Here is a 15,016-nt window from a genome sequence, read left to right on the forward strand (position 1 = left end):
CAGTGAACTATGTCATCCAGTTGGCTTTTGCACAGGGCCTAACCTTCAATTTGGACAAATCACCCTTAGAACCAATGCAAAGGAAGCAATATATTGTTATTGTTTGGTACTGTGAACAGGTGAGGGCTTAGCCATCCCCCGCCCCCATGGACAGGATTGTGACACTACACACATTATGCACGGAAATCCTGACCAACACACATCTCATGGCACAAATGTTTCAGCGCCTTCTGAGTCTAATGGCCTCAGCCATTTTGGTTGTCCCACTTCACTTCGCTACACGTCGGTGCAAGCGGCATAGTCTGTGCTAGTAGCTGTCCCTGGGACATTACATCTGCACCTACTGTAGTGGATGGTGGAGAGCAACTTGACTCAGGGGGTTCCCTTCCCCTCTCCCCACTAATGAAGATGTTTTGCACAGATTGCACAGACTCAAATCTTTTGTGCTGGGTCAATGCTGCAACAGTGGAAGATCATGACCTGTGGAGTGCAGAAGATAGGTTGCTCCATATAAATCTCTTAGAGCTAACGGCTGCTGTTCTGGCACCGAAAGCCTTGCTGCCTCATCCACAGGGTCGTCAAGTTTTGATCTACGCAGAAAACAACATAGCAATGTTTTACATAAAAATTCCCCTCCCTCGCTGCTTACTATACCTGGAAATATGGAGGTGGTATCTCCAGTACTCAATCTTTCCCATAACCGGGCATTTAGTGGGAGAAAAGAATGTCAGAGTGGATGTCTTGAGCAGGAAAACTCATACCCCCAAGAGTGGGAGTTGCATTTCGAGGTTGTGACTCCAGTATTCCAGGAGTGGGGAACACCAATGGTTGACCTCTTTGCAATTTGATCAAGAAGACATGCTCTCAGTATGCCACCTGGGAGCAGGAAGGTGAGGTTTGCAGGGGAGTGTCTTGTTTTTCCCATGGGACGGTCAGATACTTTATGCATTTCCACCAATACTGTTAGTTTCAAAGATCCTCCACGAGTTGAATTGGGAACCACCATCTGATTCTGTTGGCACCGTACTCACCCAAAATGATTCGGTATTCAGATCTGTGGGCCTTTAGCAGCAGAGCTCCTTAGATTGTGCCTGGGATGCCAGAGATTCTACATAAGCAGCAGGGGATGGTTCTGCATCCCAACCTCAGTCTCTTTCCTTAGTGGCCTTTTCCCTGAGGACCTAGCCTATGAAACCAGGAATCTCAGAAAGAAACATGGAAATCATAAAGGCTGCAAGAAGAGTTCTACTAAGGCACAATATTTTATCAAGTGGACAAGAGTCTGCCACTGGTGAATGCAGAAGGGGAAGAACCGTCTGGAGATGGGTTTAGATAACATAATATCATTAGTTCCACACCTGGCAGGGACAGGGAACTTATAGGAATCGTATATGATCTATCTGGTGGCAGTAGGAGCGTATCTCAAATCCAGCTTGTGGACCGTCTCACTGGTGAACCCGGTGATCAATATACACTCTAATAACCAATTAATGCTCTATCCTCCAAGTCGACGGTCCCACTGCCCCGCATGGACCCCAATGCCCTCTCTGCACCGATGAGGAAGCAATTCGAACCCATGGTGTCAACTAATCTTTGTTGGGTGTCGATGAAACAAATGTGTTTGGTGACACCATTTCTGCCCAAAAAAGAAGCAAACTCCAGACAGTGTGATCAAAAGAGCCTTACACTCTTTTTCAAAGAGACAAGGTGCTGCTAAGAACATATCCTATGTTTTTGTCTATGGCAGTCTCTGCCGTTCAGCTTAATGAGGAAATCTCATTGCCGTTTCTCTTTTGTCGGCTCTGTGTTCGGAGGCAGAGCGGGCCATGCACACCTTGGATGTGGCAAGGTCATTGAAATGTACCTAGAAAGAACAAAAATAATTCGGAAAGAATTGTGCTTGTATGTGACCTTTGGGGAAAATACCCCGAGTTCGGCAGCTGCGAAGGCCAAGTTAGGTGGCTGGTCTCAGTAATTGTTGAAAGTTACAGGTTACAAGAGAAAAGCCCACCACAAAGGCTACATGCACACCTGTCCAGTGCAATGCCTTCTTAGGTCGCCTTTCATAGGAACATGCCCATAATTGGTATTTGCAAAGTGGCCCCTTGGGCCACTCCACACTCGTTCTGCTGACACTATTTACTAGATCACAGCTCGAAGAGCGACACAGCCTTTGGGCAGGCGGTGCTCCAGAACTTGTCCGTTCAGTAATTCTACCCCTCTTGGTTAAGTGATGCTCTGGAATCTCCCATAAGTACATTGGAAAGAGGGAGATGTAAGAGTATGAAAAGGTTGCCCAGTATGCCCACCTGCCTTTCCCACAAACAAATCTCCCGTTCCGACATGATAAAGGATTTGATGGTTGGGCCGGAGAATAGCCATCCAGGGACGTTGCAGAGGGACACCCTTGTTTGTTCAACTAGAAAATTCTATTGCTACTGCTTGGAACAGACTTCAGTCCCATCCCCGTTCCGTGGGATGTCCCATAAGTATGGAGCAAAGGGGCCTTTGGACTAAGAGTGCAGGATTCACTATAGTATGTAACCTTTTCGTACTTTATTACATGCCTAATATATGAATTGCACATTTTCTATTCTTGCTATCCTACTAAAAACAAAAAGACAATGCTGAGCACTCTTGGTTCCTAAATGTGAACTTGCTAAAGATTGTTCAATATGTGGGAATGGAGTTTGCTTGCTCTCCGACAACAATCCTATGCGTTTCTGAACTGAATGATATATTGCCACCTTTTGCAACATAGTTAATAGAATTTGGTGGTTGACTATGCTGAAGGCTGTTTATAATTCAATATCAGAGCTCCAGCCCCTCCATCATAATTGCTAACAGACCCTTCCAATGTAAGTAGGTTAGGGCCCTCTAAAGTGTCCTCCCCTAACCTAGTGTAGGTGCAGTTGAGTAGTAAATGCACAACTCTTATGAAAGTGTGTGGTATGTCAAGACACAGTGTAACATGCTATTGCTTTGAATAAAAAGAATATCAAGTGGGATTCTCGGCGGTCTCTGCGAGGTCGACATAGTGTCTAGATGCTTAAGCCAGTTCGCCAGTAGCCAAATATGGTGCACTTTAACAAGCGGCAATCAGTTTGCGACTTGAAGGAAGCCTGGAATCAGGCTATCTGTAGATCCTTGCAGTTCAATGGCGCGAATATGTCTCAATATATTGATATAGTAGTGAGATGATTTGACTCGGTCCAACAATACGATGTGGTTCTGCAGTGGCGATCAGCGGAGAAGCTGGAAAACAGGCAGGTGATTATCAAGGGGTTTGAGACTGTAGATTGTCATTGGAAGCTGTGTAACGTCTTGTAGTGGCTCAAGATTGGAACCATCAAAGGTTACTTGACGGCACATCAGAAGAAGAACATTTCAAAATGCAACTGATTATACCATTTCTAAAGGGGCTCACTAATGTGTTCCCTCCTACACCATTTCAAGTTCCAATTTGTGATTCGAATCTTGTTCAAAAGGTTCTTATGTGCTCTCCATTTGAGTCGCTTCACTCATGTCCATTGAGACTGCTGACTTTTAAGACCATTTTATTAGTCGCTTTAACATCAGCCCGCAGGGTGAGCAAGTTACAGGCCCTATCCAGTAAATCTCTGTTTAAAACTTTTTGTAAGGACAACGTTGTTCTAAGAATTAAGCCTACATTTCTTCCGAAGATTGTATCGGATTTTCCCATCTCTCAAAGATCATATTGCCAACATTCTTTCCACCTCTGCATCCTAGCAAACAGGAGGAAAGGCTACAAAGGCTAGATCCGAAAAAAGGCACTTTGTTTTTACACATCACGTATGGCAAAAATAAGACAAGATGACCTACTCTTTGTGGGGTACACCAGACACAAATTAGGTCTGGCGGTCACAAATCAAACATTATCCAGATGGATAATCATGTGCATTACAGAATGCTATAGACCTGCAGGAAAGGCTCCCCCAGAAGGCCTGAGGGCTCACTCCAAAAAGGGCATGGACACGTCTTCTGCCTTGCAGTGAGGGATGCTGATAAATGGCATTTGTGCGGCAGCCACCTGGTCTACTATTCATACTTTCATAAAACGCTAATGCCTGGATTCGTCTTCAGGCCAGGAAGGAGGATTTGGAAAGGCAGTTTTGCATTCTGTCCATGGCAAAACTTGAGAATGAAATTCATTATTGGAAAATTCTTACTCCCTCCTCCAAACCTTACACTGCTTTGGGAGCCTATCTAAAGATGAGGAATACGTGGGAGGACACAATCCATTCAAACAGCAAGTTTCATCCCCCTTCCAATGTTCTTTCGATTTGGATGTTCCTCCCACGTATTCCTCATCGCCCCTCCCAGCCTACCATGCAGTAGAATTTCTGTGCATTACACCTTATGCTCCTTCATTGTCTGATACTGTCTTGGACATGCTAATGCCGGTAATCCTTTCGGATGAAGGCAAAAAAACAGAACTAAAGCTAACATGCGCTTCACGTGTTATATATACTCGCAATGACGTTGACCTCGAGACGGAGGCTGTTGAGGGTCATAGAGTCCACCGCATAGAAGCACAGCACTGTCTGCTGACATTTATTTTCGGAAGTAGATAAAGCTGCAAGGGAAGCTTTCTAAAGATAAGGAATACGTGGGAGGAACAATCAATAGAAAGAACATTACTAGAGGTAAGTGAATTGTTCTTCTTTATTTCACCCTCAATGTATCACACCATTACTAAGGAACACACCTAACACGTGCTGCAACATTACCCCATTACAAGGAAGTCAATGGCGTTGCTACAATTAGCACACAGTTGAAATGTGTGTACTAATTATCCCTACAAGGTTTGCCACTGCCAGTGGGCAAAGTCCTAGGTACCACTGTTTCACCAGAAGCAAGGGATTTCCAACAGTAGGTCACTCCAAATTCTCACCTGAAGTTGGAATGGGGGATGGTCTTGCCTTTTCCTTGGAAATCCTCATCTTCACCCGAATGACAGGGCACTTTATGAAGACTGATACCTCAATAACGTTCCAGCAGAATCCTCCTCCTCCTTGTGTCCAATGCCCAAATAGAGTCATTTTTTCGAGGTGGTTTGATCAAGTTCAAGCCTTCTCTAAGGGGACAGTCTCAGCTGTTGTAACAATAGGGCATGCCCTCTAATGACACCTCCCAGGGTGCCTTATCTGCAGCAGGATGGGAGGGGGCACAGGAAGGCATGGTACCTTTTTAAGAAGGTGAGGCCGCTCCCATGGGGAAAGATCCTTTCCTATGTTCCACTACTACATCCCTCTTTCATGCCTGTCTGATCAAAGAGATCCAGTAATTATCACTCTGTTGTGACTTCCCCATTGTACTGGCAGAGCGTCCTTTATAAGCACAGACTCACACTCTAACCCCTGGGGGTATGTCCTGTTCCCCTGGAAAGGTCTTAAGCCTCCCCAGCAGATAACAAAAGAAGGCAGGGCTGTCCCCCTCAGCCAGCTGTGTGTGAACCCAAGCCCCAGACAGTGATATTCAAAAGCTCTGACATAGCTGGGAGCAGTAGCTGGGAACCAGTTGATAAAAAATGACATCAGATGGTTCTGCCAATATATAACTTTATTTTGTCATAGGCCACTATATCAAGCCAGGTATAGATTTTTGTTTTACCAAACTGCCACTGTGCCTTGGATTCACATTTATATATAATTTCAATTGTGTTACTGAAGGCAGCCCACGGCTGTTGGAATACTTTGGATTCCAACAGGCTGTTTCAAGAATGTACATTTTACTCTGGGACCACCATGTTACCAAACCACATAGCAATTGCTGGGATGTCAGTAGACAGGGTCCAGCAAAAATTATAAAAGTGTACTATACTTTTCCAGCATGGACCATTTAGAAAGTGAGGTCTCATTAGCAGAGCTCACTTTCTGAGAGAGAAAGTGCAGCATCATTGTACACAGGGAAAATAAAAAAAAAGCTTGGGTTTGCACAACTGTGCAAATGGAATTTATTAACATGTCATTCATGGTGACATCCCTGTGTTTCCAGGTAGCAGTGAGCAAGTTAACACAAGGCAGGAGTTGAATTATGGTACCCCCAAGTGTTGATGTTTTGGGGCCAGGTAAGTCAGTGGGGTAGCTCAGCAAATGGACAACTTCCCTCTGTGATCTGCAGTTGTGGGTTTGAATCTCAATAGGATCAATTCATCCCTTGTTTTTCTCAAGTGAAAACATATAGTACCAAGAAACTAAATTGGATAATAACACCTACAGTGGCAAGAACTAGAAGAAGGAGGAGTCTGCAAAAAAGCACTAGATGAAATAGTGATATTAGCTCTGTTCTAGAGTTTTTTATTTGGCAGCTTACTTCAAACATTCAGCAGCTGGGTAAGTGCTGCTCCAATGCTCTCAACTTGAAAGTTCTCGGTTTGCTAAGCATAGATGATAAGCATCTACTCTGATTAAAACATAAAGATTATTTTCAATGCACTATTGCTGTGTTAATGGCGTTGTGTGTAGCAGCTGTCCGTATTTCGATTGGTAAATCACCACATTTTATTTTACAACTTTGCTGATATCTTGTATTGGTCTGCATAAAAGCAGGAGGTCTTGACATGTAAAAGAGTAATCTCAGTGGTGTGAAACGTGCAACTCTTCATATGTTTGGACTACAACATTCACAATGCCTCACATATGATTTATACTGACAGTAGCTGATGGGAGTTGAAGTCCAAAACCTCTGGAGAACCAAAGGTTGCAGACCAACGGCCATCTAATGGTTTTAAGCTAAACAGGCCTTCAAACATTTAAGAACCAAATTCTCCATTAAATATATGAAGGACATGCCTGATTATTGTACACAGAAGACTCATTGTTGCTCAGCTCTGCTGAATGTTAATGTTTTGTATTACAGTGATGCCGGGGATATATATATCTCTAGTATATATCCTGGGAACCAAGCAATATTTGTGACCATGTTCATCGTTATTTACAGATTCACCTCGTCATTTCTGGTGGTATCATTGGATCTGCTGGCTCCTCAGTGCGGCTGGAGTTCTATGTATTTTAGTCGGGCATGAACACTACACTGTTGATGTAATAATCGCATACTACATAACCACCAGACTTTTCTGGTGGTACCATTCAATGGCCAACGAAAAGGTAAGAACACGTGAATTCTGAAAAGATGTTTTCAGTAACCCATTACAAATAATAGGACATGACAAATTAATGAAATGTTAATTCATGGATCCCTGAAGTTACTACTGTGCACAAACTGAAACAGTGTTTCTAACTAGCATTGGCAAAGCCAGTAGGTCTGGTCTTTTTACATTGTAGCCCTGTTGTGTGTCAACTATAAAGATGTGCGACGTGTATGGTTTTGTAACACTGTGATGGAAGAGGCTAGTGGCACATATTGATAGCCTCAGCAGAGAGGGCAAGATTAGAAGTGACATGGGTTGTAACCCTCTGTATATCCCCCTAAACTGTGTTATTGTTCACTGGTGTTTGCTGATATGTCGTAAGGGATCACAAATACCAAGTAATGCCTTTATAGATTAACGGCAAAAGCGTGGCACTTCTCAGGAGTTGCTCTATTTTTAATGAGACATTTCCAGTCCAATTTTATTTTATTTAATTGTGCAGGAATTATGTTGGGATAGTCATGAGGACATAGGAACAGTGATGAGTATCATATCTCCTCGCAGCCAGTATTTAGCAATTAGTGATATTTTCCAGGTACAGAAGTTGAGCGAGTGGCGATTAATTACAAAGATGTAATTAGACAAGATGTACATTTTAAAATATTTTATTATACCATAGGTCATCCTGTTGTCTGGGTATCTCAGATTTGCGTGGCCACCAGGCAGATTTCTTTACATCTCTTTCATTGGTAGTGAATTTGAGCTTAAACTTCGATTACCAGTGAGCAGTATTTCTCCATGCAGTCTCTTTTTAAAGGAATCTGTGGACTTGGACGTCAATTGGCATTATTCAAGAATTCTACACTGAGTCGCTTTCTTTAAAGAATCTGGGAACTTTTACTTCATTTGCAGAAGTCAACAGTTCTCCACTCAGTCCCCCTCATAGAGGAATCTGAATGTGGACTGTAATTCCCAGTGACAGGTTCCTCCACCAAGTCTCCTCAGGGTATTGTGGGAGATTATACTTCAACCCCTAGCTTGCAATGAATGACTCTGCAGTCCTCCTCTTTCGCAGATGAATCCGGGAACACAGGCTTCAATTTTCAGTATCCACTCTTTCTTTGTTCCATCTTTTATCGCTCTCAATTCGGTCTTGGGCTAAAAATAGCACAAAGTCTTGCAGTTTTTCTGCTGGCTAAACCTCTCTCAGTCTGAATCTATTTCACTGTCTCTGCCTGTCCAGACTCATTTGGTCTAGGCTCCAGTTTCTTACATTCTTCCTTCCCCCTTGCAGACTTCATTGGCTCCATATCTCGGCACAGTCAGGGGTAGTTGTGACTCTGTGGCCTCACCATGGCTTACTGCTTCTGTGTTGATCATGGGCCACCATTCAGCCTCTCCATCTCTCCACAATGTACTCTGTTCTCTGGCTTTCCTGCAGGTTTTCAGCATAGCTTCCTGGTAGGCTCAGGACTCTGCCTCTGCCAACAACATTCAACTGACCTCTGCCCTCTGGGTTCTCCCCCCTTTTCATTATGTCACAAATTCTGTCATGTGACCATCACCATAGAAAAAAAGGCTGTCTTCCTAGTCTGTTGTTGTGGTTGCAGACCACACTTCACCAGACTCCCTGCCTGTAACGTCTACATCTCCTCTGTGATGTTAAGAGTGACTTGGGAAAAGAGATAGAAAGTCTGCATTCATATATTTATTTCCAATCCTATGGAGGATAGGAACATTAAAATGGGTGAAGTCCCAGGAACCATTTAGATAAACAGGCATTTGTTTCCTTATGGCAGGATAGCAAAATGAATGTGGTTTGATATGTCACTAGGAGGAAGTGTCTTCTCAGTAAATAGTAATGAAAAGCCTCAACTGCCCACCCGAGCACAAGATACTGTGGTGAACTAGAAGAAAGAGACGGACTCAGGGATGATATTTTGAATGTTTATTTTAAACTAAAAAGAAAAATGCCTTGCTTTCCCGATTGCTAGGAGAGATTTCCCTACCTAGAAAGTAAACTACGGGTGCTCGTCAGTCAACAAAATAAAAAGGCAGTACTCTGTAACGTATTTCCTATCTTTTTTTTGTATTTAATCAATTTAGATTTTTACAAAACAACTTTCTTTGTTGTCTAAATGGAAGAAGTGTCATTTTCTGTGCAGATGTAGATTTCCCGAACAAGTGTTTGTCGAAAGTTCTCTTTTATGGATTTTGCAAAGTTTTCTCCAAGCGATGGTTATTAGTTTGGTAGCCGCTATTAGCCATCTCGTTTGGGCTCCCGTGATGAGACGATTCCACCAGATGTTGTTGTCGACGATGTATGATGATTTGTACACAGGGCCGAGGAAGGCCTCTCTTTCATAGTGAATGGACGGACAAACCATCAGAAGGTGTTTGATAGATTCCGTGGCTTGCGGGTCTCTACAAAGTCTACAGGATTTTTCCTTGGATGCGGCCCGAATTGCCAGGACGTCTTGAGTAGGGAGGAGATTTAAACGGGCTTTCAGCAGAGTTCTCATGAGGCGTTTGTTTGGATATTTAGTGCAATACTCCATCGGTTGCTTCAGTTTGTTGTAGACTGGCGGCAGATGGGTTTGAGACAGCATTGTCATTAGTTTTTATCCAATCAAGCCATTCCATTTTCGTTTTTATTCTCATGGGATTCTGGATTAGTTCCTCTTCTGAGCAGGCTATTTCTTGCAGTGTGCGCCTTTGCTTGTCAGCCCAGTTGTTAAGGGATTTGTTGCTCCCCTTAGATATTTCTTCGGAGATCATCCTGTATATTTTGAGGCTATCTTGGTTCCGGATTTTCCTGTAGAGCTGGATCGTGCTCTGAGCGACAACTGCCTCCATGGAGAGCAGCCCAAGTTCACGTCTTATGGGTGCCACAGCTGTCGATTTCGGTAAGCCTAATGTTGCTCTCCAGATGGAACATTCTAGTTTAGGCCATAGAGTCATTGGAATTGAGAGGTTGGCATCCATGCCATATGTCAGTGCAGGAATTATTTTTGACTTATAGAATTGGATTGCCGGAAGGAGACTGTATTTGCCGTATTTTCTATCGATTGCACGTAGTTGGGCTGTAAGGTTTTTTGTTTTAGACCACAAAGTTTTCTGCATACTTAGAGATTTTTTCGAACTGTCAATATCAACTCCAAGATATTTGAATGATGGAACAATTTCAATTTTTGATTGGTTCAAAAACCACTTCAAGGATTCTTTTTTTTTTCGCCCCTGTTTTTGCAGAATCAGTATTTTTGTTTTAGAGTTGTTGATCTCCAGATTGTTCTCCTTGGTGTACATGGCCAGGTTGTCCAGTTGGCATTGGAGACCCACTTGGGTATGATCCAAAATGATGAGGTCGTCTGCGTAAAGGAGTCTGGTAACCATTGTGTTTCCGATCTTCGGGGGGAACGATCTAATCAGTTCTTGTGAGGTTTGGAAATCGCCAAGGAAGGAGATAAAAAGAGCTGGAGCCAGAGGACAGCCTTGTTTGACTCTTCGATTGGACGGTATGGGGTTGGAGAGTAAGCCCTGATTATTTAGTCTGATATATGAGTGTCTGTATGCAGGGCAATAATAGGGTCGAGGATCTGATTTGGACAATTCCAGTTCTTAAGTTTGACCCACAGTTTCGATCTATCTACTCTATCGAAAGCCTGGGATAAATCCACGAAGGCAAGGAAGATTCTGGGAGCACCGAGCAAGATTTTATCTTTTAAGATGTTTAAGATCATTATGTTAGCCGCAGTCCTGGCATTTTTTTGGAAACCCGTTTGGAGAGGATCCCTGGCTGGAGAAGTTATTGCCCAGTTCCGGAAGTGGGTCAGGAGAGAGGTAGCAAAGACTTTACCGATGACATCCAGTAAGGCGATGGGGCGGTAGTTGGAAGGGTCTTCTCTCGTGCCTTTTTTAAAGATCGGGACGATAATGGCTTGGTTCCAGGAGCTCGGGATTATCTTTCGTTCCTTGCAATGTTTGAATATCAGGCTCAAGACTGCTGACCAGGCCTCTGGATGTTGTTTCAAGTCAGTATTTGCTAGCCCGTCCGGTACAGGTGCATGTGAGAGTTTCAGTTTCATGATGATTGCTCTTATGTCATCTGTATCAGATAGGTCGACCCACTGGGATTTGATTGACGACTTTGTCCTCTCGGTGACCGTGGGAGGGTGATCAAACAATTTAGAGAAGTGGTTAAACCAGCATTCTTCAGAAACTGCATTTATCATCTGCGAGGTAGGGTGATATTTGATGTCATTGATCAATTTCCAAAATTCACAAGTTATTTTGTTAGCTATGGTCTTGATCATGTTTTCAGCGTCTGCTTGGTAGAGTGCTGATCTGTTGTTTCTTAGCCACTGTTTGTATGATCTCAACTCGAGAAGGTAGGATTCCCATACAGTTGAGGAGTGCACAGTTATTGCCTCTTTTTAAAATGTTCTTAAGTGACGTTGTCTGATCACAAGGGTCCGATTGTAGGTATGGGTAAAGTTTCCGCTCTGATTATCAAACCCTTTTCGAGGTTTTTTGAATGGCAGGAGCAGTGGGATGTAGCTAGTCCTGAATGTTACATTGTTTGCTTCATTGTCTGAAGTGAGAGTTTTGTATTCGTCTGTCAAAGTTTTGATATCTTTTGCAGTCATACGCAAACGAGAGAGCTGAGTGTTCACCTCAACCTCAACGTTGTAGAATTGGTGGTCACATCTCTTTCTTCTGCATGTGAGGTTAAGCAGGTTGTGGTCACTAGCTTCCGTTCTGATTACTTCAAAAGAGGCTATGCTCGAGTAGATTTTTTCTGCAACAAAGATGTAGTCAAGGTTGGCTGTAGATTGGTTGCGCTCCCATGTAGGGATAGTGGGATGATTGTTGGATTTTGCAGCATTTCGAAGATTCTTAGAATTCATTAACGAAACCCACAGTTTTCCTCTTTCTGCTGCCGGCGTGTGGTCAGTCGACTTCAAGCAGTTAGAGTTCAGATCTCCACAGATAAGAATATCCAAGGTTTTATGTTTAATCATTATTTCATCAATAATGTTAGCTGCTTCATCACAGAGTTTGCCGGACGATATTCTTTGAGGTGTTAATAATAGCCCAGACTTCGGAATCATTTTCATTACTCGTTGTTATGAGCACCGCCAGAAAAGCGTAGGTGGCTACAATTGTCTTGGTGATGCTTATGTTTGACCCCGTCCGAATAGCAATTAATAAGCCCGAAGAAGGTCTGCCGAACGGGCCTTTTAACGCAGGTGAGATCTCGATGGTGTAACCGTCAAGTACAGGTTTGTTCACTAGCCACGTTTCTTGGAGGCATATAATATCTTGGGTTCCTAAGTTGTAGCGGCCAATTTTGGTTAAGTGCATGTGGCCTCAAGTGTTCCATGACACTATGGAAAGGGTTGAATTCCGTTGGGCTTCATTGTAAGAATCGGGTAGCCGAGATGGAGAATTGGCTCCCCTCATTTGCTGCTATCTCTTGAGACCGGGAGTGAAGGCATCTCGCAGCCAAGACCATGTATCTTTTGTTGGTTTAGGGTCTGGATGGCTAGTAGACTGGTCAGTATGTTGCTTAGGACGCACATAATGGGCTGGGGATGCTGATCTTCAGTCGTTTCGGCGCGCTGATGATGTATAGGTTGACGCAGATGGTCTTCTAAGCTCGTTGCAATGTCTTGAATCACTTCTTTCTTCAAACCTTCCATTAACATCCCGATAGTGTTTCGAATGATCGAATCTAGATGGAGCTTTCCCTGAAGTTCTAGGTTCATGATAGACAGGTTTTTCCCTGCGGGGCGGCGTTCTTCCCCGTCTTCTCGATCTGTACAGATCCTCATTTTGTGATTTGTATCTGTAGTTTTTTGCTGCAGAGTTTTTGTGGCTTTCCGTCTGGCTCTTGCTGTTTTTTGAGCTCTGGATCTCCGTCAGAATGAAGCCCACATGGGCCACTTTTGCGTATGCTTCTTGAGGAATCTCTTGTAGCGCCAAATTTTTGATGTGGAGATATGCCTTTGCTTGCTTATTTCTGTGGTAGGGCTCTATGAGCGTAAAGTCGTCAGACTTTAGTGTGTTAAGTATGTCGACCTGTTTAAGGATTTTGAGAACAGTTCTTCTGTTCAGGATCATGTAATGCTCTTCTGACGGTTTTTGTTCGATCTTGAATAGACGCACTGAGTCAGAAAGCTTGTCGTTAGATCTTGAAGAGGATTCGTGCTGATATTTGGATTTAGACTCTTTTTGTTTAGTAGGCGATGGTTTAGTCAAGGCGATTGATTTGGTAGGTTTTAATTTTTCATATAGTTGTTCAATACTCAAGTCATCCGCCTGATTTGAGTTAGAAGGTCTCTTACACGGGTTGGAGAGTGTAGTTTTGTTAGTGCCTTCTTTAAGTGATCGTGGTTGAGTTTCCGGTTGATTTCCAGAGCTGTCTCCATTTTCCGTGTCAAGTTCAATGATTTCTGCTGAGTCCTCGTGTTGTGATAAATCAATCAGCGAGCTTTGGCAGATAAATTCATCGGCAGACCGTGGTGAAAGGGTAGGCTAGGTGGTAATAATGGTGTCGATTTCATGGTCCGTCGTTTCATCAATGCAGGCTCTTCTAATTTCTTTGTGGTTTCCCTTAGGAGAGGGTGGTGGCTCTACTGTGGCTTCTTTGCGCCTCATGCTCGAATCTTGTTGAGGGCTTTTTATTAGCTTCAATAGGGGTTGTTTGGGCGTTGGAACAGATGGTTTTTTGGAAGCGAGTTTTGTGTCGTTTTCAGAGGCTCTGTTGTTCGAGAAGGCGATTTGCTTATTCGGTTAACAAAGAGCGGCGCCGTTTTCATGGATTGTGTTTGAAGTGGGGTCTGGGTTTCTTTATCATCTGAAGTTGTTTTTCCAGAATAGTGGTCTGGAGGAGTCGTAGCTTTTCTTCCAATACCGATAGCTTCATGTCCCAGGCTTCTCTGTGCTTCTTGTTAGTTTGTTCCAGGGCGGTGATAAATCCTTCTACAGAAATCAACTTGGTGTGCATCATTGCTGTTACTGTGATGCTGTCCTTTAACGAGTCGTTGATATTTTCGTAGAGCTTCCCAAATGGTGCTAGGGCTATTGTAATTGCCGACATGATGGTGGCCAAATCATTTTTTTTTGACGGCGAGTCTTTTGAGTTAGGAGGAACTATTTCGCTTAATCTCCTATTTCTTGGTGGCGAACCTGGTCGAGGTGTTGAGTTCAACAATTGTTCTGGAAAAAATAGACTTTCATCTGTTTGAGTAGGTTGATCTTGATTTTTAAGTTTCCCGGTTTTCTGATCCGGAGGAAGTTGCGTCGATGGTTGAGTCCCGAATAGTTGTTGGTGATTAGGGACTGAAGGAGACATCGGTGCAATTTCATCGACAGATTTTTCTTTAGGAGAGGGTTCTGTGGTGAGTGGCAGCAATACGCCAATTTGATCTTCCCCTTGTGGAGGTGTGGGAGATTTAATGTTAGCTGCAGCCTCTATTATCCCCAAGCTACTCGCACTCAATATAGGTAGGTGTACGGGGTGTATGGTGGTGGGCAGGGAATCTGGAGTGCTTTCTTTCGGGATGGGTGCAGTTATTTCCTCTTGTATCTTCATAGAATGTCTTCCTCTTTTTAGAACATTGTTTGGATCAAGCTCACTTTTGTCGGCACTTGAAGGATCCATTTGTTTTTTAGCATACACTATTGTTTTTCTTGCTTTGGTGGCGGGTGGGAGATCTTGGATTGCTTCCAGAATTTCCGCGTCCGAAAGTTCGTTGACCTCGTCCAGCTTTCTTTTACATTGTTTTTTGAAGAAGTCTTTTAACGCCGTTGATAACAATGGGCAGGGGAGAGTTTTTTTTCCTGTATTTCTTTCTTGTATTTTCTTTTTAGGTTTTGTGATTTTTTGGATTTAGCGTC

At 43.3% G+C, this 15,016-nt stretch overlaps 1 protein-coding gene across 3 annotated transcripts in view; it reads left to right on the forward strand.

Annotated features, from left to right (window-relative positions):
• Positions 1-15,016, forward strand: part of SGMS2 (sphingomyelin synthase 2) — a 448,152-nt gene that overhangs the window by 408,898 nt on the left and 24,238 nt on the right. For all 3 annotated transcript variants that reach the window (XM_069630859.1, XM_069630861.1, XM_069630860.1), the window contains one exon: positions 6,964-7,130. In XM_069630859.1, coding sequence (XP_069486960.1) covers positions 6,964-7,130 — 167 coding nt within the window. The remainder of the gene's footprint in view (positions 1-6,963; positions 7,131-15,016) is intronic.

This window comes from Ambystoma mexicanum, chromosome 6q (assembly GCF_040938575.1).
Source record: "Ambystoma mexicanum isolate Mex_15411 chromosome 6q, UKY_AmexF1_1, whole genome shotgun sequence".
Lineage (NCBI taxonomy): Eukaryota > Metazoa > Chordata > Amphibia > Caudata > Ambystomatidae > Ambystoma > Ambystoma mexicanum.